This window comes from Rattus norvegicus, chromosome 19, assembly GCF_021556685.1.
Source record: "Rattus norvegicus strain SHRSP/BbbUtx chromosome 19, alternate assembly SHRSP_T2T, whole genome shotgun sequence".
In the NCBI taxonomy this organism is placed as follows: Eukaryota; Metazoa; Chordata; class Mammalia; order Rodentia; family Muridae; genus Rattus; species Rattus norvegicus.
In genome coordinates this window covers 15,270,417-15,291,123 of record NC_141552.1, presented here as the reverse complement: position 1 = coordinate 15,291,123, position 20,707 = coordinate 15,270,417, and the positions used below count along the sequence as shown (strand labels likewise).

Sequence of the window (20,707 nt, the reverse complement as noted above, 5' to 3'; positions counted from 1 at the left end):
AGCTGCACTGATGTGGTTACGGCCTTATCCCAGGAATTCCAGGACGAGAAACATCTGCCTAGTTATCCTTGGCACGAAATAGCTGAGCTAAGGAAACTGTAATCTTAACTGACATTTTAAGCTGTATATTTCTGTTGTTTGAGGCTACTCACATCCCTCCTGCGTGAGGACCGTGTCGAGCCCCAGTGCATTGGTATCCCAAAGTAAACCTCTTGTTTTTACATCAAGACTGAGTCCTGTGTGTTCATGGGGTGGTGATTGTCCTCAGGACTGGAGCGAGAGTCTCCTCTGTCTGAGGGTCTTTCAGATAAAGCTATAGTTGTGGGTTACACACCTCAGCTCTCATTGGCTAATGCTGTCCTCACAGTCCTTGGAGGCCCCTTTGTAAGACGACCTGTTGGAAAGTGGAAGCAGCTTTATTTGAGCTCAAAGTGAACCTGACGAGCAACGTAGAGAACAAGATGGGGTAATTGAGACCCTGTCTAAAACCAGCACTGAAACCCACCCTCCATTCAAAGCATCATCTACCAATTCTTGAATTTTTACCATTCTCTGCCAACCAGTCTTTCATTCAGGAAAGGTAGAAAAGAACTGGAAATGATCTTTGTATTCTAAGGACCTCGATCTGTCTTTCCTTAGGTCCACGTTAAGAACAAATGAAATGGGTATCACCATCTGAACAACTTAGTATCACCTACTCAGCATTTCTAGCCTAATCCTGTGCCTATGGCAATCTCAAGCTTCCCTGAGTGTTGCTGCCCCAGCAAGAAGAATGAAGTTCTATGGTCAATCCCCAGTGAACCTTTCAAGGGGTTAGAAGAAAGCCATCAGAGATACTGCACTTCTTTGTCCTTAGATTAAATCAAGATGATACAACGTGAATCTAGTGTGCTATTCAACCATACATCTTCCTCACAACCCCACCTATCTGAGGTCATTGCTTGGCAGAATTCATGCCCCACCATCCTAGATATTTCTTCATTCATTGCTGCCAAGGGCCAGGTTTCCTGAGTTTTGTTTTTTATAGAATTGGGTGTAGTCAATCATAGTTGCCCTCTGTAAGAAATGACAAATATCTATAATAACTGAATATTCTGAAGGTTTTATACTGGTTTTATTATACATATAACTATGAAACGGAAAACATACATATTTCATCAATGAAATGAGTAAGATTGATTTAATGAACAGAAAAATGGATGGAACTTAAAAACTTCCATGATTACATATTATCTATTTAATTCCCTCCACAATAGCAAGAAACGGACATTATTATTTACTTAAACCGAGAAAATATTAATTGTTTGGCCTGCTTTTCTGAGGTTCCTTAAGGTATAGTTAATTGACAGAGCTGTGGTTTAAAATTAGGGTCCATATTCTTCTGTTTTAAATGTGTGCCTTTTCTTTCTATTTTTTTCTCCATCTTTATTAAATTGGGTATATCTTATTTACATTTCAATTGTTATTACCTTTCTGGGTTTCCAGGCAAACATCCCCCTAACCCCTGTCCCTCCCCTTCTCTATTGGTGTCCCCTCCCCATCCTCCCCCCATTACCACCCTCCCCCCAACAAGCCCCTTCACTGGGGGTTCAGTCTTGGCAGGACCAAGGGCTTCCCTTTTATTTCTAGTGGGTGCTGCTCTCCCTGCTCTGTGGGAAGTGGATAGGGGGAAGGCCCGGGCCTGAGGTGAGTTGGAACTGGGGTAGAAAGGCATAGGGTCTCCTAGGTGAGAATGTCAAACTGCCACTGCTGCTGCAGCCACCATGGAGAAGCCCTTGTTCCTGCTGCAGGGAGGAGAGTCTGGTGCCCACAAGATGGCTGAAGGGGAGCTGAGAGTGGACAGCTTCATCACCCGCCTGCTGGAGGTATGAGGATATCGTCCGGGAAAAATTGTGCAGATGACTGAAGCAGAAGTCCGAGGGCTGTGTATCACGTCTCCTGAAATCTTTCTTAGCCAGCCAACAGCTGTGAACACAGGTTTCTTTTGGAGAACAGGCCTGTGCAGGCCCAGAACCTAGGTGGGACAGTTCAAGCTACCCTTTTTCCATGGCCAATCTCAGATCATATTCAGAAAGTATTTCTTGGGCTAAAGAGATGGCTTAGTGGTTAAGAGCACTGACAGCTCTTCCAGAGGTCCTGAGTTCAAATCCCAGCCACCACATGGTGGCTCACAACCATCTGTAATGAGATATGATGCCCTCTTCTGGTGTGTCTGAAGACAGTCACGGTGTACTTGTATATAATAAATAAATAAATAAATCTTTAAAAAAAAAAGAGTATTTCTTCCAGGTGAGGAATTTCCAATTTATGGAATTGAACTAACTTACTGATGGTGGAAGTGACACAGAGAGTTAAAGTACAGAAGGAATAATCCAGAGTGTCCACCAACAGTTGCTGTCACACCAGGACTTTTAAAAGCTCAGCTGTTAGAGAAGCAATGTAGTCTTTGGTTATTCTCAAGCTTAGGTCTTCTAGTCATTATAAGCTGACCATGACACAAAAAGAGTCATCTATATCAAAATAGAGAATAGTAACTAGATTCACACCACACTATCACATTACTACTGTATTTGAGGTTCTCAGTTACTATCTAAGAACCTGGAAGAGGCCTGGGTCTTGCTACACATACTCATAATTTATGTCCCCATTGTCAGCTGAGATTCTTCATGCAGCCTGGGGTCAAGGAGGTCATCCCACAAAGCACAAAACACCCATCTCAGATAAACATGTATGGTTTATTGAATCCAAAACATCCATGAATTTCAGGACACAATTAAATGTTGAAACCTAAGGATAATAGATAGAGAAGAGAATTAAGATTTCTAGTTCATAGATCCAGTAAACACCTTCAACAAATCATAGCAGCAAACTTCCATAAGGTAAAGAAAGAAAAGACCATAAAGGTACAACAAGCCTACAGAACATCAAACTAATTGTACCAGAAAAATTCCTCCATTCACATAATAATTAAAACGCTAAATGCACAGATCAAGAAAGAACATTAAAAGGGGTAAGGTATAAATATCTAGTAACAAATAAATTCAGACATATCTGAATTACACCAGACTTCTCAACAGAGATTCTAAAAGTCAGAAAATCTTGGGCAGATGTAATGCAGACACAGGCTCCTATATCCAGCATAATCCTCAATCACCATAAAAGGAGGAACCAGGATATTTCATGACAAAACCAAATTTAAACAATTCTTTTCTCTAAGAAAGCACAACAGAGGCTAATAGGAGGAAAACTCCAAGACAGTGAACTAAACTATACCCAAGAAAGACCAAGAAATTAATCTTCTCTCAATAATTTAAAAAAAGATAAGCACACAAACAAAATTTCACCTATAACCAGAAAAAGAAGAGAAAGCAGCAATCATTGGCTTTAATATCTGACCAGATCCTCTTTCCCTAATCCCCAAGCTCCCAGGGGCTAAACTGCCAGCCAAAGTGTATGCAAGGATGCTCTATGGTTCAAGGTGAGGCCTGTAGCCCCACCAAAGGCAGATCCTAGAGGTGTGAGGTGGGGATATGTGTGGATATGTGTGGGTGCAGGAGCACTGTCACATAGGCAAAGCTGAGCAGAAATGGGATGTCAGGTTTGATGAGGGGCGTGTGGAAAGCAGGACAACAGTTGAAATGTAAATAAATAAAATAACCGATTAATAAAAAATTGCCAAAAATAAAATAACAAGTAAAAAGGTAAATGAAAATTAAACCAAACCAACCAACCAAACAAACAAAAGCCCCTGTAGTGGATTGGCCTAATGCTGCTTGTATTTTAATGCTAATTTGTTGAACTCAAGACTGGTTAACCCCAAATAACTGACCCTGCTCCCAGTTAACTGTGATTATAAAGAAGCCAACACCAACAGCCAACAGCAGAGAGATGGGGGAGGGGAGCTTTGAGGGCTTTGCTAGAGAGGATCATGAGGAGGGAAGAAGGAAGAAGAAATTGCCAAAGAATAAAGGAAGAACATGTGTGATGGAGAGGAGAGAGGAAGAGGACAGCAGCCATGGTTAAGGGAGAGGAGAGCCTGGTCCTGAGGGCTGTCCAAGTGAAACAAAAACAGTCAAGATGCTACACAGTCAGTAAGAGCAGCTCTCAGGCGAGCAGAGATCAGCAGAGACCCCAGACCAACAAGATACGAAAGCATAATTCCATCCAAACTCCCCCTCAATATCCCGTGTCCTCCATGGGTCTGGCCTCAGTGTGTGTCCTGCGTCAGCACATGTGTCTGTCTCAGCTGACATCACTCTGCCCATCAGCCCGAGCCCCAGGAAACAGCGAGAAACTACAGCATCCCACCAGAAGGGTTTTTGCTGTGGTTCTATGAAGTCCCAACAAATGCAGCTCAACTACAGAATGCAAGGCAGACCAATGCATGTGTGTCCTTAGTGCAGAACCCTTCATCACGTGTCCTTTCACATGCGTGCTTTAGCAGAACATCCTTTTACCTGCCTCTGCTTCAGTGAAACGTTCCTTCACACATCTGCCTTAGCCTTTCACCTGTGTCCAATTCAGGGAACCACTCCTTCAGGTGTAGAATTTCTCTACATTAGCAAACCGCATACAGAACATTCAGAACAAAACAAGGTGTGTGGTCAGCATGTCCTTGAGCCAAGTCCCTTCTCCTCCTCAGTGACAGCAGGCGTGTTACAGCAACAATATGAAATGGCTGGCAGGCATGGAACAAAATGGCAAAGGTCTTCTGGGGGATGTCAGACCGTACCAGCCAGCAGCTCAACTGAATTTTTAAGTTTTGATGTTACAAGTGAATATACTTGACCTTCAAACGCTGAGAGAGCCCATTATAATATGAACTATATAAACTAGGCCAAGACCACCTCTAGGGCAAAGGCCCTCAGCCTGGGGGTCGTGACCCACACAGGGTCTCCTATCAGACAGTTTACACTACAATAAAGATTCATTACAGTAGCAAATTTACAGTTGTGAAGTAGCGACAAAATAATTTGTAGTTGGGGTCACCACAGCATGAGGAACTGTTCTAAAGGGTTGAGGCCATAGGAAGGTTGAGAAACACTGCTCTAGGAAATTATGTTTTCTTTCTCTTTCATATTTTTCAGACAGAATCTCAAACTGTAGCTGAGATTGGCTTGGCTTGGAACATGTGTGTAGTTCATGCTGGCATCAGACTTACGGCAATTCTCCTGCTTCAGCCTCCTACTCAGGAGCCTACCAGGGTGAGATCACAACCACGGGTAATGGGATTGCTGTTCTTGGTTGTCAACTTGAGTGTACCTGGAATTAACTAATGCCAAATGGCTTGATGCCCTGTGAGGGGGATTTCTCTCTCTCTCTCTCTCTCTCTCTCTCTCTCTCTCTCTCTCTCTCTCTCTGTCTCCTTCCTTCTTTCTGTTTTCCTCTCTTCAACCCCCTCCTCTTAGTCCTCCTCCTCTTCTTTGTTTTTTTTTTGAGACAGGGTTTCTCTGTGTAGCTCTGGCTGTCCTGGAATTCATTTTGTAGTCCAGGCTGGCCTTGAACTCACAGATCCACCTGCCTCTGCCTCCTGGATGCTGAGGCTAAAGGCATGAGCACCATTGGATTTTTTTTCTTAATTAAATTATTTGAAGCAAGAAGACCTACTTCTGATCCAAATCTTTGAGATGAGGAGATAAATCTTTAATTCAGATCTTTTGAGATGGAAAGGCCCACTTCTAATCTGGACCACACCATCTTTATTTTTTTTTTATCTTTATTAACTTGAGTATTTCTTATTTACATTTCGATTGTTATTCCCCTTCCCGATTTCCGGGCCAACATACTCCAACACCTCCCCCTCTCCTTCTGTATGGGTGTTCCCCTCCCCATCCTCCCCCCATTACCGCCCTCCCCTCAACAATCACGTTCACTAGGGGTTCAGTCTTGGCAGGACCAAGGGCTTCCCCTTTCACTGGTGCTCTTACTAGGCTATTCATTGCTACATATGCAGTTGGAGCCCAGGGTCAGCCTTTGGGTAGTGGCTTAGTCCCTGGAAGCTCTGGTTGGTTGGAATTGTTGTTCATATGCGGTCTTAACCCCCTTGAGCTCTTTCAGTCCTTTCTAAGATTCCTTCAACGTGGGTACCTTCTCAGTTCAGTGGTTTAATGATGGCACTCGCCTTTGTATTTGCTGTATTCTGGCTGTGTCTCTCAGGAGAGATCTACATCTGGTTCCTGTCAGCCTGCACTTCTTTGCTTCATCCATCTTATCTAATTGGGTGGCTGTATATGTATGGGCCACATGTGGGGCAGGCTCTGAATGGGTGTTCCTTCTTCCTCTGTTCTAAACTTTGCCTCCCTATTCCCTGCCAAGGGTATTCTTGTTCCCCTTTTAAAGAAGGAGTGAAGCATGAGTGTTTTGGTCTTCCTTCTTGAGTTTCATGTGTTCTGTGCATCTAGGGTAATTCGAGCATTTGGGCTAATATCCACTTATCAGTGAGTGCATACCATGTGTGTGTTTCTGTGATTGGGTTACCTCACTCAGGATGATATTTTCCAGTTCCATCCATTTGCCTATGAATTTCATAAAGTCATTGTTTTTGATAACTGAGTAATATTCCATTGTGTAGATGTACCACATTTTCTCTGTCCATTCCTCTTTTGAAGGGCATCTGGGTTCTTTCCACCTTCTGGCTATTATAAATAAGGCTGCTATGAACATAGTGGAGCACGTGTCTTTGTTATATGTTGGGGCATCTTTTGGGTATATGCCCAAAAGAGGTATAGCTGGGTCCTCAGGTAGTTCAATGTCCAATTTTCTGAGGAATCTCCAGACTGATTTCCAGAATGGTTGTACCAGTCTTCAATCCCACCAACAATGGAGGAGTGTTCCTCTTTCTCTACATCCTCGCCAGCATTTGCTGTCACCTGAGTTTTTGATCTTAGCCATTCTGACTGGTGTGAGGTGAAATCTAAGGGTTGTTTTGATTTGCATTTCCCTTATGACTAAAGATTTTGAACATTTCTTTAGGTGTTTCTCAGCCATTTGGCATTCCTCAGCTGTGAATTCTTTGTTTAGCTCTGAACCCCATTTTTTAATAGGGTTATTTGTCTCCCTGTGGTCTAACTTCTTGAGTTCTGTGTATATTTTGGATATAAGCCCTCTGTCTGTTGTAGGATTGGTAATGATCTTTACCCAATCTGTAGGTTGTTGTTTGGACCACACCTTCTGCTGGCAGCTCATATCAAGGACATGGAAGAAGGAAGTTTGCTTTATTAATTTGCCTACTTCTTCAGGATTCCTGCATGTACTGAAGACCAGCTGAAATATCCAGGCTTATGGACAAAACTGTTGGGGTTCAGGAGTTGCCCCATAAACCACACAAACTCTGACCTCACTTAGAGAGGGATGGTTTTTTGAATGCCCACCCTAAGACTGATCATCAGAGACCTAGCTGAGAATTTGTCAGGCTAGGACCCTGGACATTTTTCTATGTCAATTTATAAAGTCTAAAACTGTGAGGTCATAGGCAGGTGCTGGAAGGGCTGTCTGGTTGTCAGCCCTGACTCAAGCCATTTTAGACAACAAAGGTTCATACTGACTTTTTATCTGTTTAAAGATTTATTTATTTACATATAAGTATACTGTAGCTGTCTTCAGACACACCAGAAGAGGGCATAAGGTCTCATTACAGATGGTTGTGAGCCACCATGTGGTTGCTGGGATTTGAACTCAGGACCTCTGGAAGAGCAGTCAGTGCTCTTAACCATGGAGCCATCACTGCAGCCCTCATATTGACCTTTAATTTTATTGGTCCTACATGAAGCTTATACTTATGGAATTTAAGATTAAGAAACCTCACAACATAAACAACTTCCTCCCAGTGGTTTGGGAACGGGTGGGTGGGGGAGCACCCTCGAGGAGGCTGGGGAAGGGGGTGGAATGCAGGGTTATTGTAGAGGAAACTGGAAAGGGGGTTAACATTTGAAATGCAAATAAACAAAATAACCAATAAAAAAAAAACATACACAAGTTATGTGATCATGCCTGACCCTGCTCTTAGTTAAATTATTTTCAGACAACAATGATAGGCGACATATTACAGCAAGAATATGAACTATCTGGCAGGCATGGAACAAAATGGCTACAGCTATGCTGGGGGATTGGCTTCAACAGGGGCAACTACTGCGTTTTAGACCTTCCATTCCTTGTTGAATTAGCTGTACCACAGCCTATAAGCCATTCTAATAAATTTTCTTTATATACAGAGTCATTCTAGGAGGGATGATTGGTTATGTATTATTAAATGCAATGCTGATCATGAAGCCCCACCACTTCCAAAGCATATGCAAGTGTAAGTAAGTTACTGAACAATTGAACAGAAATTAAAATTTACTGCATTTATTGCGTGTGTTGGCAGGCATAGGGAACACCTGGCTGCTTACATCTCTTGGTCTCTATAGAGTAGTGGGAGAACTGAGATCCACTGAGGAGGTCTCTCTCTCTCTCTCTCTCTCTCTCTCTCTCTCTCTCTCTCTCTCTTTGGTTCTTTTTTTTCTGGAGCTGGGGACTGAACCCAGGGCCTTGCCCAGGGCCTTGCACTTCCTAGGCAAGTGCTAAATCCCCAACCCTCTGAGGAGGTCTCTTAAGCAAAGACCAAATTCCTTGCAGTGACACTGGGTTCCAGGCTTGTTCTCCTGTTTAGGCCTCACTGTGGTCTATGTACACTCAATGCATTCTCCCCATGCAGGTTCCCATGGACTGAACTCAGAAAGTTGGGGTTAGGAGAAAGATGTCTGGTTAAATAGTCCACCAGGTTCACATTGTGTCAATGTGATTTAATCTATGGACAAAGAAGTGGAGTTTCTCTGATGGCTTTCTTCTAAACCCTTGAAAGGATCACTGGGGTGTGACCTCAGTACTTCATACTTCTTGCTGGGTCAGCAACACTCAGGGAAGCTTGAGATTGCCATAGGCACAGTATTAGGCTAGATATACTGAGTAGATGATACTAAGTTGTTCAGATGGTCATACCCATTTGCATGGGTTCTTAATGTGCACCTAAGGAAAGAGAGATTAATGTCCTGAGAATAGGAAGATCATTTCCAGTTCTTTTCTATCATTCCAGACTGAAAGACTGGTAGGGAGAGAATGGTAAATAATCAAGAATTCACAGATGATGCTTTGAATGAAGGGTGGGTTTCTGTGCTGGTTTTAGACAGGGTCTCAAGTATCCCATGTTGCCCTCTACATGGCTGGCCAGGTTCACTTTGAGCTCAGATGAACCTCCTTCCACTTTCCAATGAATAGGCTTACAAGAGTGGCCTCCAAGGACTGTGAAGACAGCATTAGCCTTTGACAGTTGAGGTGTGCAACCCACAACTATAGTTTTAGCCACCTTTTTCCATGTCTACCAGCTATTTCAGATTGTTGCTGTTCTATGTCTGAAATCAAGGACGCAGAAAAATAACCAGATAGAGAGCAAGGACATGGTGATCACATCCTTGTCTCTTCTGTACGTTCTGGATGAGGTTTGTTAACATTCCAATATTGAAAAAAGCTTTATATAGGGCCCATCACATTAAGGGTCACTGTGCACTGTTCTATCTAAAATGGTCTAATCACACCTGACTACCATATAATACTTCCTGCAGTCGTCTTATGAGAAGCTTGAGCTTTTTGCTTTGACTTTTTTTTCTCTTTCTTTCTTATTTTTTGCTATATAAGTTGAGAGAAAGATAGTTAGGGCCATGAATTTGCCCCAAAAATTTGAACTACGGATGTGATCAATCAGTGTTAATGTGTGAATTCTATACAGTATTCATTTTTTACTATGATAGATGCTTTTGTTTTTGGTGTGGTGGCCATTTCCCAGTGTACAGGTGCTGGGACCTTACTCTATCCATTTAATGATGTTTATAGCTTCATTTTAGACGTTTATGTCCACCCCCTATATCTCTTGACTATTTTATTTTTCTGACAGAAGCTCATGGTATATGTTACTCAGGCTTGTGAGCAGTGCTCCTTTGTCGACATTGGTGCAGAGAGGAGAACCCCACAAGCAGCATGAGGTTCCCTTCACTGGTGGCTTTAATTTGCACTTTACTCTGCCAACTGGTCTCCACACTTTGCCTAGCACTTTGAAGACATCAACTCTTTCTCCTAAGGAATTTTTTGGCAATTGTCGATTGCTAAGCACATGACTTCATGAGTGTTCCCCTAACACACACCCATGTTGTAACCTAGCATGCAGTCTATTTCTGGATGTGATTTAAAGCACCCGTAATAATGAGACAGGAGAACTTTTGACTGCATATTCAAGCTGGTGTGAAATCTCAGGAAGTTTAATGGCTAACATTGGTGAATGAGGACAATGTGAGTTAGGATGAGACATTTTGGGGCAAGATATGGAAGGAAACATTCATTTAGATGCATAGGAATTACTAAGGTTTTTATAATCAAGCCTTGAGGAAAATTTGGCTTTGGAAGCAGGAGATGCTCAGTGGCTCTGCCCCAGGAAAGTCTCCTGGAAAGGGCACCTCTGCTTATGCTCAGTACAGGGAGAACATTAGCAGGGAGGCAAAGTCTGCTCCCCATGACATCTGCTGTCCCTTCTTGGACATTCTATTGTCTCCTAGAGAGTTCTGGCATCCTCTGTGATGTCACCAGTGTTGTAGTGACAACCAGTGCCCTAGTTTCTCTCAGTCTGAGTCTGGCGGTTACACCCTAAGACATGTTTTCCCGTCTTCGCAACCATTTTGGGAGGGGGAACGTTGATTTTGGAGAGACTAGAGTGAAGGAGTCTGGCCTTTCATCTCAAAGTAATGATGGACAAAGACAGCACTTCTGGGGAATGTGTAGTAAGTTCTGGGCAGTATATTTTGAGCTTCCTGTCAGGGGGGCTGGAGGCTTAAGCTGACCTTTCTAGCAATGGGCCACAGCAACTGGAGCATCTGAAAAGGAATTGAATTTCCATGAATATCACAATTCCTGAAAGTCAAGGATTTCAGAACTTTAGATTCTCTGTCCCCACTGGGAGGATATGGTAAGGCCAATGCTATTACACTGTGAACTTCTGGCCTTTACTTTTCAGTTCATTTGGTATGTTACATTGATATAATAACACCATGAGGAGTCATGGAGAGTCCAACTTTTCTGAGTTTAGACACGGCAGCAATGTACTACACTATCTTTGCTTCTTTAAATACAGTGGATATCTGACTGTAGGAACAGGGGGAGAATTGTGCTCCAGGCAATAACCTTATGTTCTTAGGCCTTCTCTGATTTCTTCTAATTGCAGGGTCATTGTTAGCTTTATATATTAGAGATGTGTGTTACAAACATGTTTCTACAATACCAAAACTATTTGGATCGTGTAGAACAAGATTCAGCCTGTAACCTATGGGTACTTCTCGGGCATTGGGTATTTCAAATAGGGGAATTGATAAGTCTGTTGACCATGTCCTCCCTGGAAATGCGTTTTAAAACCAAAGTTGTTGGCCTAGAGTATCAGGGTAGGACATCTGAGTGTCTCCAATCACTCAAGTCTTGTGGATGGTGAATTTATCATCTGAGTTCTGAAACCACAGGGGTGAGGAAACCAAGCTGTACCCTGTTCAGCTGATAATACTCCTGGAGAAGCCATCTCCATGGTCCATGTAAGCACGTGATGTCCAGCATAGGGCACACCTGGCTGCTTACATCTCTTGGTCTCTATAGAGAAGTGCGAGAACTGAGATCCACTGAGGAGGCCTCTTAAGCATAGACCAATCGCCTAGCAGTGACACTGGGTTCCAGGCTTGTTCTCCTGTTTAGGCCTAACTGTGGTCTATGTACACTCTATGCATTCTCCCCATGCAGGTTCACTTGTGTTCTTCTACCTACAGACGCTGGGAGAGAAACATCATCCCCTGAAACTGCCCTAAGCAAGAATCAGGCCAAGAAGGAAAAGGAGAGGCTGATTGAAGAGCTGCGGCTCATTACCGAGGAGACCTGAGAGATCGCCTGAGGTTCCTGACAGAGAGATCCAAGAACTACAGGTATGAATCACTCCAAAGGCTCTTGTTTCATTCCTGGGTCTGCAAGGTCACCTTCATCTTATCCTATTAAGGTTTTGGGTTCTAGAAAGCTGTGCCTCCCTAACCACCCTGTGCTAAACCTCACCTCCCATATAGAGGAGATTCAGAACCTGACCCTGAGGATTGAGATGGAAATTGGACTCATCTGCTTCCATTTATTGAAAAACAGAACTTGTAGTCTGAATGAACAATTGAGGAATAAAGTCAGGGAGAGTGAGTGTCTAGTGTGCATTTGCAAAGCCCTTTACAGCTGGTGGCTTTGCAAGATTGGAATTGCAGTCAGTTTATGGGGAGGCTCTGTACTTGCTAGGCAGGGGACTGAGTGCTGGAAGATCCAGGCAGCAGCCTGAGGGGCCTGGTCCCAAACTGTTCATCTCAGTGCTTGACTAGAAGGTCTCAGGCTCAGGCCTGTTTGTTATTGTCTGTGTGTCTTGCCCTCTGAGACAGCAATGGTGCATGCATTTCTCCTAGTTCTCACAGTGCTCTCTGTTTCCATATTTGTCTTTCTCTGACTCTGTTTACATTTCACTTTTTTTTGGGTGTGTCTTAGTCTGTGAGTCTGTGTGTGCATACATCAAAAGGCATATGGACAACTTTTAAATGTTTTTATTTCCCTCCACATAGGAATCTAGTGGTCTATGTCTTGGCTTGAGTATTTACTTGTAACACCTTCATGGTGATGTGAATGCTCTGTTCTGGGAGCCCCACTGTCAACAACACAGTTCTTTGACTATGTGACCACTTTTGTCTGTTTATTTTTATTCTTTGTGCAGATTATAATTTTGTTTTGATATATGGTCTGTTATCAAAACAGGAGAAAAGAAATCACAGGTTTCTGGCTGTGTTGGGGTGGGGGAGCATGGAGAGGTGTGGCCTAGGCACTTGATAGCTTAACTGGCTTGACTGCAGATTTCCTCTTGATTGAACAAAGGGAGCCAGGGAGCCCTCCATCTGGATGCTGAGATTCTGGTGTCCTGGACGCAGAAAAACAGGTTTCTGAAGCTGAAGAAGATCCCAATATGTACAATTCAGAAGGTGTCCTTCCAGGACTGGGGTAGTACAGGACCCACCCTGAGTTCATATATTCCTAAATGCTGATGTTCATTGTATTCTATCATTTGGGGCCAGGCCACACTTCAGGCCAAATCCATATTATGAAGGCCTGGAGAGAATGGAGGAGGCGGTCATGTCAATTCTGCACAACTTAGAGATGGAGAACACTGAGATCCATGAGAACAGCCAGAAGCTGAAGAAGGAGATGACCTTCTCTAGGTAAGTCCTGGTCAGAAAGGCTATCACTTGTGGAATGGCCATTTCTGACTTTCTTTGTTCTGGATTGGACAGTCTTCAGCTATGATTCTATCTCTTGTGCTGTTTAAACATCAGTGTGCCAGGGTTATTAGGACTCAGTTTTCAGTTCCATAAAAGAGTGTTCCTCATCCCAGGATTGTCTAGGCATCTGCAGAAGGCTCTAGATAGAACAGCACTGATTGAAGTCAGCAGGTTATTAGGCTGACCTGGACCTCTGGGGTCACACCAGGTTTTACAACACTCAGTGCATGGACCACATGGTTAGCATGACCTTCTCTTGGTACTACTGACCTCTTTTGAGGGTGTTGGCCCACTACTAATTGATGTTGCCCCCATGCATTGGGCTTTAATGGATAGATGTAGATCTGTGTTCTTTTTGAGAGATGTGGACACTAATTGGTGCTCGGGCCAAGCAAAGAATTTATTCTTCCCTGAATTAACTCTTTGTGGTTTGTGCAGCAGCATTATGTGTATCAAGATGTATTTTATTAAGTCTTCATGGGTATCTGGGACCTGGTAGAGTTAGTGGGACTTGGGAGTAGGAATGGGAGAAAGGGGCAGCATGATCTTACTATGCAGACTGTATTTCCAGAAACCTGCTCAGCCAGCTCCTGATGGAGAACACATGCAAGAAGAAGTTGGTCCCACGGAAGCAGGGGAGCAAGGAGGGACATCTTGATTGTGCACTGAACCAGAAATATTTGGTTGACTTCAACAAGAAAGATAAAGACCAGCAACGTCCAGACCCAGCATCATCTGGTAGGGACGAGCAGCTGTGTTAGCTTAACAATATCTGATAAAATTTGCCAATTTGATACATCTGTGCTCTCTCCTACCTCCTTTCTAATTTACACTCACACCAGCCAACCACCTCATGTAATGGCATTGTTCATTGCTCTGTCTATGCACAAGTATTCTGGGAAGTTAAACACTTTTCAGAAATGGAATTATATTGCAAGTATATTTTGCTGATCTTTTTGAAGCTGCAGTCTAGAAATGGTGACAGATGAATAACATACCTCATTATTGCATATACATGTGATAGATTGGATCCTATGCAGAGTTTTGAACAAGTTCGTGGTTCTTTGACAAATGACACTCTGTGTTAATGTGACTTCTTGTGTAGGAAGCACCTTTCCAGGATAAGAACCAAGTGCAAATGTCAAATTAGTACTTGTCATTGGCTTTAACCTTGGTGACATATGGACATCTCCATTCTTCCGGCAACTCAATGAGGTCACTTCCCATTGCCCTGTTCTTGGTTTGCACTGGTATAAGTCTGGGTCCCATATTGGCAGCCCACATTACAGTTAGGCTTGCCGGGGATTTTGCCCTACCTGCAGAGTTAGCAACAATGATATCAGTTAAAAGGTCCTTGTCGACTGTCCAATAGAACTGAGGTGGTAGAAGGCAGCATTCTGACAGCTGGCTAGCATTTCCCCACCAAATCAGTGTCTTAAAAACTGTGTTCCTCTCCCAGGTCTCAGAAAGTGCAAGAGAGCTGGAATTGGACACACCCCAGTAAGAGAGCTTCCTGAAGAATGAGTTGCTTTCTCAGGAGTCCCTGATGACAAACATCCTGAATGGTAACAATATTTTTTGGATGAATATTCTTCCTCAGAGTTAATTTGTCATTTCTTAGAGACCCTAAATTTATATAACACTAAGCCAGCCTGACTGATTGAGGTCTTACTCACTTTCTTCTTCAGAAAACACAACTTGAGAGACAGCTTGGGGGACCGCCTTTCATTATGTGTGCTAGAGGAGAAACAGCAATACGTCTGTGCTTCTACATGTTTGTTAAGAATATGCTTATGTTTAGAAATTTTTTTGTTATGATTTTAATTGAAGTTTTCTTTTTGTTGTTTCATATTTATGTGTTCTTGTTACTATTTTTCACTTTCAAATATTTTTAAATATTTTTATTCATTTTAATCCTGTTGTGTTATAAAAAAGTATTTGTTATGAATAAAAATTGAATTCTATCTCTTGACTCTTAAGACCATCATTCTTACTCAAGGGTTCTGTGGACCTAGAACTGACAGCTAGAGATGGATCTCTGCATGTTCCATGGAGCCTGGGCTAATAAGTGAATTCAAACTCACTAAGGGGTACCCAGTGTGATAGTGTTTTTTGTGTGGATAATGTGGCTGTGTCTCCAACAAACACTTTATGATGTAATCACTGACATACTTTACCCAATTGTTAGGGGCATGTGGTTCTTCTGAGAGAGCAGCAGATGCTCTAACCTGTGAGTCATCACCACAGCTCCTGCAGGTGGCTTTTGTTATTCCACATGAGGTGCTGTATTAGGTGAACAAGATCACCTATGATTAAATAGAGAGATCTCAGGAGATGTGTGTTCACAGGGAACTTACTGAGCTTGCCTGCTCAACGTGTTAGGTTGCCAGGCATCCCTACAGAGCTCTGGTGTTCTGGACAGCTTCATCACCCGCCTGCTGGCGGTATGAGGATATCGTCTGGGAGAAATTGTGCAGATGACTGAAGCAGAAGTCCGAGGGCTGTGTATCACGTCTCGTGAAATCGTTCTTAGCCAGCCAACAGCTGTGAACACAGGTTTCTTTTGGAGAGCAGGCCTGTGCAGGCCCAGAACCTAGGTGGGACAATTCAAGCTACCCTTTTTCCATGGCCAATCTCAGATCATATTCAGAAAGTATTTCTTGGGCTAAAGAGTTGCCTTAGTGGTTAAGAGCACTGACAGCTCTTCCAGAGGTCCTGAGTTCAAATCCCAGCAACCACATGGTGGCTCACAACCATCTGTAATGAGATCTGATGCCCTCTTCTGGTCTGTCTGAAGACAGTCACGGTGTACTTGTATACTATAAATAAATAAATAAATAAATAAATAAATAAATAAATAAATAAATAAATCTTTAAAAAAAAAAGTATTTCTTCCAGGTGATGGATTTCCAATTTATGGAATTGAACTAACTTACTGATGGTGGAAGTGACACAGAGAGTTAAAGTACAGAAGGAATAATCCAGAGTGTCCACCAACAGTTGCTGTCACACCAGGGCTTTTAAAAGCTCAGCTGTTAGAGAAGCAAGGTAGTCTTTGGTCATTCTCAAGCTTAGGTCTTCTAGTCATTATAAGGTGACCATGACACAAAAAGAGTCATCTATATCAAAATAGTAACTAGATTCACACCACACTATCACATTACTACTGTATTTGAGGTTCTCAGTTATTATCTAAGAACCTGGAAGAGGCCTGGGTCTTGCTACACATACTCATAATTTATGTCCCCATTGTCATCTGAGATTCTTCATGCAGCCTGGGGTCAAGGAGGTCATCCCACAAAGCACAAAACACCCATCTCAGATAAACATGTATGGTTTATTGAATCCAAAACATCCATGAATTTCAGGACACAATTAAATGTTGAAACCTAAGGATAATAGATAGAGAAGAGAATTAAGATTTCTAGTTCATAGATCCAGTAAACACCTTCAACAAATCATAGCAGCAAACTTCCGTACGGTAAAGAAAGAAAAGGCCATAAAGGTAAAACAAGCCTACAGAACATCAAACTAATTGTACCAGAAAAATTCCTCCATTCACATAATAATTAAGACGCTAAATGCACAGATCAAGAAAGAACATTAAAAGGGGTAAGGTATAAATATCTAGTAACAAATAAATTCAGACATATCTGAATTACACAAGACTTCTCAACAGAGATTCTAAAAGTCAGAAAATCTTGGGCAGATGTAATGTAGACACAGGCTCCTATATCCAGCATAATCCTCAATCACCTTAAAAGAAGGATCCAGGTTATTTCATGACAAAACCAAATTTAAAGAATTCTTTTGTGTAGGAAAGCACAACAGAGGCTAATAGGAGGAAAACTCCAAGACAATGAACTAAACTATACCCAAGAAAAACCAAGAAATTAATCTTCTCTCAATAATTTAAAAAAAGAGAAGCACACAAACATAATTTCACCTATAACCAGAAAAAGAAGAGAATGCAGCAATCATTGGCTTTAATATCTGACCAGATCTTCTTTCCCTAATCCCCAAGCTCCCAGAGGCCAAACTGCCAGCCAAAGTGTATGCAAGGATGCTCTATGGTTCAGGTGAGGCCTGTTGCCCACCAAATGGAGATCCTAGAGGTGTGAGGTGGGAATGGATATGTGTGGGTGGGGAAGCACTGTCACATAGGCAAAGCTGAGCAGAAAAGGGATGTAAGGTTTGATGAGGGGAGTGTGGAAAGCAGGACAACAGTTGAAATGTAAATAAATAAAATAACCGTTTAATAAAAAATAGCCAAAAATAAAATAACAAGTAAAAAGGTAAATGAAAATTAAACCAAACCATCCAAACAAACAAACAAACAAAAATCCCTGTAGTGTATTGGCCTAATGCTGCTTGTATTTTAATGCTAATTGTAGAACTCAAGACTGGTTAACCCCAAATAACTGACCCTGCTCCCAGTTAACTGTGATTATAATGAAGCCAACAGCCAACAGCTGCACAGCAGAGAGATGGGGGAGGTGAGCTTTGAGGGCTTTGCTAGACAGGATCATGAGGAGGGAAGAAGGAAGAAGAAGCTGCCATAGAATAAAGGAAGAACGTGTGTGATGGAGGGGAGAGAGGAAGAGGACAGCAGCCATGGTTAAGGGAGAGGAGAGCCTGGTCCTGAGGGCTGTCCAAGGGGAACAAAGAGCAGCCATGATGCTACATAGCCTGTAAGAGTTGAGCGTTATTGTTTGGAAAGTAGATCTGGTCCATGGAGGTCAGGCAGCTTCACAGCTACTGTGCTGACTAATGCACACTAAAAATAAATTTAACACAATATGAGTAACCAGTAAGACAGCTCTGTAGCGGATCCTAAAAGGAATACTTTAGTTTGAAAGGAAGGACAAAACACCAGAGAACACAGGGGATAAATTAATAAAACTAGGAAAGTTAATCAAAGAAGACTGTGAAAACCACAAAAATTAACAAAATGACAAAATTTAATACATAGGTTTAAATAATAATTACATATCACTAAACTCAATATCTAGGGTGGTGGGGCATGAATTCTGCCATGGTCTGAACTCAGAAAGGTGGGGTTGGGAGAAACATGTCTGGTTAAATAGTCTACCCACATTGTGTCAATGTGATTTAATCTAAGGACAAAGAAGTGGAGCATCTCTCATGGCTTTCTTCTAACCCCTTGAAAGGATCACTGGGGTGTGACCTCAGTACTTCATACTTCTTGCTAGGTCAGCGAAACTCAAGGAAGCTTGAGATTGTCATAGCACAGTATTAGGCTAGATATACTGAGTAGATGATACTAAGTTGTTCAGATGGTGATATCCATTTGCATGTGTTGTTAATGTGGACCTAAGGAAAGAGAGATCAAGGTCCTTAGAATAGAAGGAACATTCCCAGTCCTTTTCTACCATTCCAGACTGAAAGGCTGGTAGGGAGAAAGTGGTAAATAATAAAGAATTAATAGATGATGCTTTGAATGAAGGGTTGGTTTTTGTGCTGGTTTTAGACAGGGTCTCAGGTATCCATGTTTCCCTCTCCCTGGCTGGCCTGGTTCACTTTGAAGTCAGTGCTTCCATTTCCAATAGACAGTCTTACAAGAGGGGCCTCCGAGGTCTCTAGGACAGCATTAGCCATTGACAGTTGAGGTGTGCAACCCACAACTATAGTTTTAGCCACTTTGTTCCATGTCTACCAGCTATTTCAGATTGTTGCTGTTCTATGCCTGACAATCAAGGACACAGAAAAATAACCTGATAGAGAGCAAGGACATGGTGATCACATCCTTGCCTCTGCTGTATGTTCTGGATGAGGTTTGTTAAAATTCCAATATTGCAGAAAGCTTTATATAGGGCCCATCACATTAAGGGTCACTGTGCACTGTTTCATCTAAAATGGCCTAATCAGAACTGACCGCCAGACAACACTTCCTGCGAAGTTCCTATGAGAAGCTTAAGTTTTTTGTGTTTTTTCTTCTTCCTTCCTTCCTTCCTTCCTTCTTTCTTTCTTTCTTTCTTTCTTTCTTTCTTTCTTTCTTTCTTTCTTTCTTTCTTTCGCTTTATAGGTTTAGAGGAATGTATTTTGGGCCACGGATCTGCCCCTAGTATCTCTGCTATGGATGTGATCAATCAGTGTTAGTGTATGCATTCAATAAAATGTCCATTTTTGACTAAGGTAGATGCTTCTGTGTTTTGTGGGGTGACCCATTGTCAATGTCTAGTGAGTTGGGGCCCTGGGTATGGTCGCATACCCCCAGGACACAGGGGGTGCAGAGCAAAGGCAGAAGAAACTGCACGCAGTTGCAAGCTTTATTAATACTTATTGAGCTAAGAATATGCATTACTACAATTTTCATTATGCCAAGATACCATAAGATCATTATTCCCAGGATAACAGGAACAATGAGGGAAGATTAAACAAAGAAAGATGAATAAACAAAAGCTTCTTCTAAAAATATTCATATAACAAATCACCTCTCTTATTATAATCAAAATATACTCACCATTACCAAGAGAGCGTTAGAACCACTTCCACAGAAACGGGACACAGCAGAACATAATTTAAGGACAAGTGAGAAAAACATTTTCTTCTCCAGGGCGGCATTCCAGCCCCTACTTGTATCTGTCACCAGGCCTTTCTTGACCCTGCCTGGGAGCTGCATCTCTATGTCTTAACAATTCCTTCTTTTTTCTTTTGTTTTAAAGTAATACTTTACATAACATAGCTAAAGGTCCTTGTAGGGGTTTAGTCATGTAAAAATAAAGCAACATAATACATAATGTACATAAGATTATGGCAAAACTAGCTCCTCCCATGCTATGGAAAATCCTTTGAAGCCAAGCCTTGGGATCTAATCCTGTCAATTGATCAGCCAATAATTTCGCTATTTCCATAGGGGTAGTATCTTCTAGCTATTTACCAAAAGACATTCGAACATCATATTTCAAGGCATTAATTACTTTTGAAGCACTTTCATTACCCTCTAAATAGGCTTGAATTAACTTCCAATCATGTTCTGTGTCATTATCCATATATTTACTAACACAAAAGTAGTAGGATTTCATCATGATAAGCAATATAAGCCCGATAACTGGCATTGGGTGCAGCAGAAGAAACCATGAGTAAAACACACATTGCTAAGAATAAGTGCTCAGCAGTAAAGGACTTTCCTGAAGGAGACAAAATTATTCCTTTCAGTGCTTAATTGCTTCACCTGACCCCACATAGGTAATAGGGTTGTCACTGCACGGATCCTTATCCATTGTTGTTTGTGGACACTAAGAGAAGCCAGGGCCTCAGTAATGGAGGACACCTCCTCATCTCCTGAGAACATCCATCAGGAGAGAATGTAGCTGGTTTAACTGGATTCCTTT

General features: G+C 42.2%; 3 protein-coding genes across 5 annotated transcripts in view; 2 read left to right on the top strand and 1 right to left on the bottom strand.

Annotated features, from left to right (window-relative positions):
• The window catches only part of LOC147998836 (uncharacterized), a 924,038-nt gene that overhangs the window by 481,729 nt on the left and 421,602 nt on the right, over positions 1 to 20,707 (top strand). The gene's annotated exons all lie outside the window — the stretch shown is intronic.
• The window catches only part of LOC147998847 (disks large homolog 5-like), an 85,188-nt gene that overhangs the window by 6,391 nt on the left and 58,090 nt on the right, over positions 1 to 20,707 (bottom strand). The gene's annotated exons all lie outside the window — the stretch shown is intronic.
• On the top strand, positions 12,934 to 15,323 carry LOC147998850 (uncharacterized). The gene is made up of 4 exons (XM_087595575.1): positions 12,934 to 13,292; positions 13,924 to 14,090; positions 14,812 to 14,917; positions 15,041 to 15,323. Exons 1-3 carry the CDS (start codon positions 13,192 to 13,194, stop codon positions 14,874 to 14,876), a joined length of 333 nt encoding a protein of 110 aa, XP_087451701.1. The 5' UTR covers positions 12,934 to 13,191; the 3' UTR covers positions 14,877 to 14,917; positions 15,041 to 15,323.

Excerpts from the sequence above, each read along its gene's own strand:
- LOC147998850 (XM_087595575.1), top strand. The coding sequence starts at position 13,192 with ATGGAGGAGGCGGTCATGTCAATTCTGCACAACTTAGAGATGGAGAAC. Across the intron at positions 13,293-13,923 it reads AAGGAGATGACCTTCTCTAG|AAACCTGCTCAGCCAGCTCC; the intron begins GTAAGTCCTGGT and ends CTGTATTTCCAG. Across the intron at positions 14,091-14,811 it reads TCCAGACCCAGCATCATCTG|GTCTCAGAAAGTGCAAGAGA; the intron begins GTAGGGACGAGC and ends TTCCTCTCCCAG.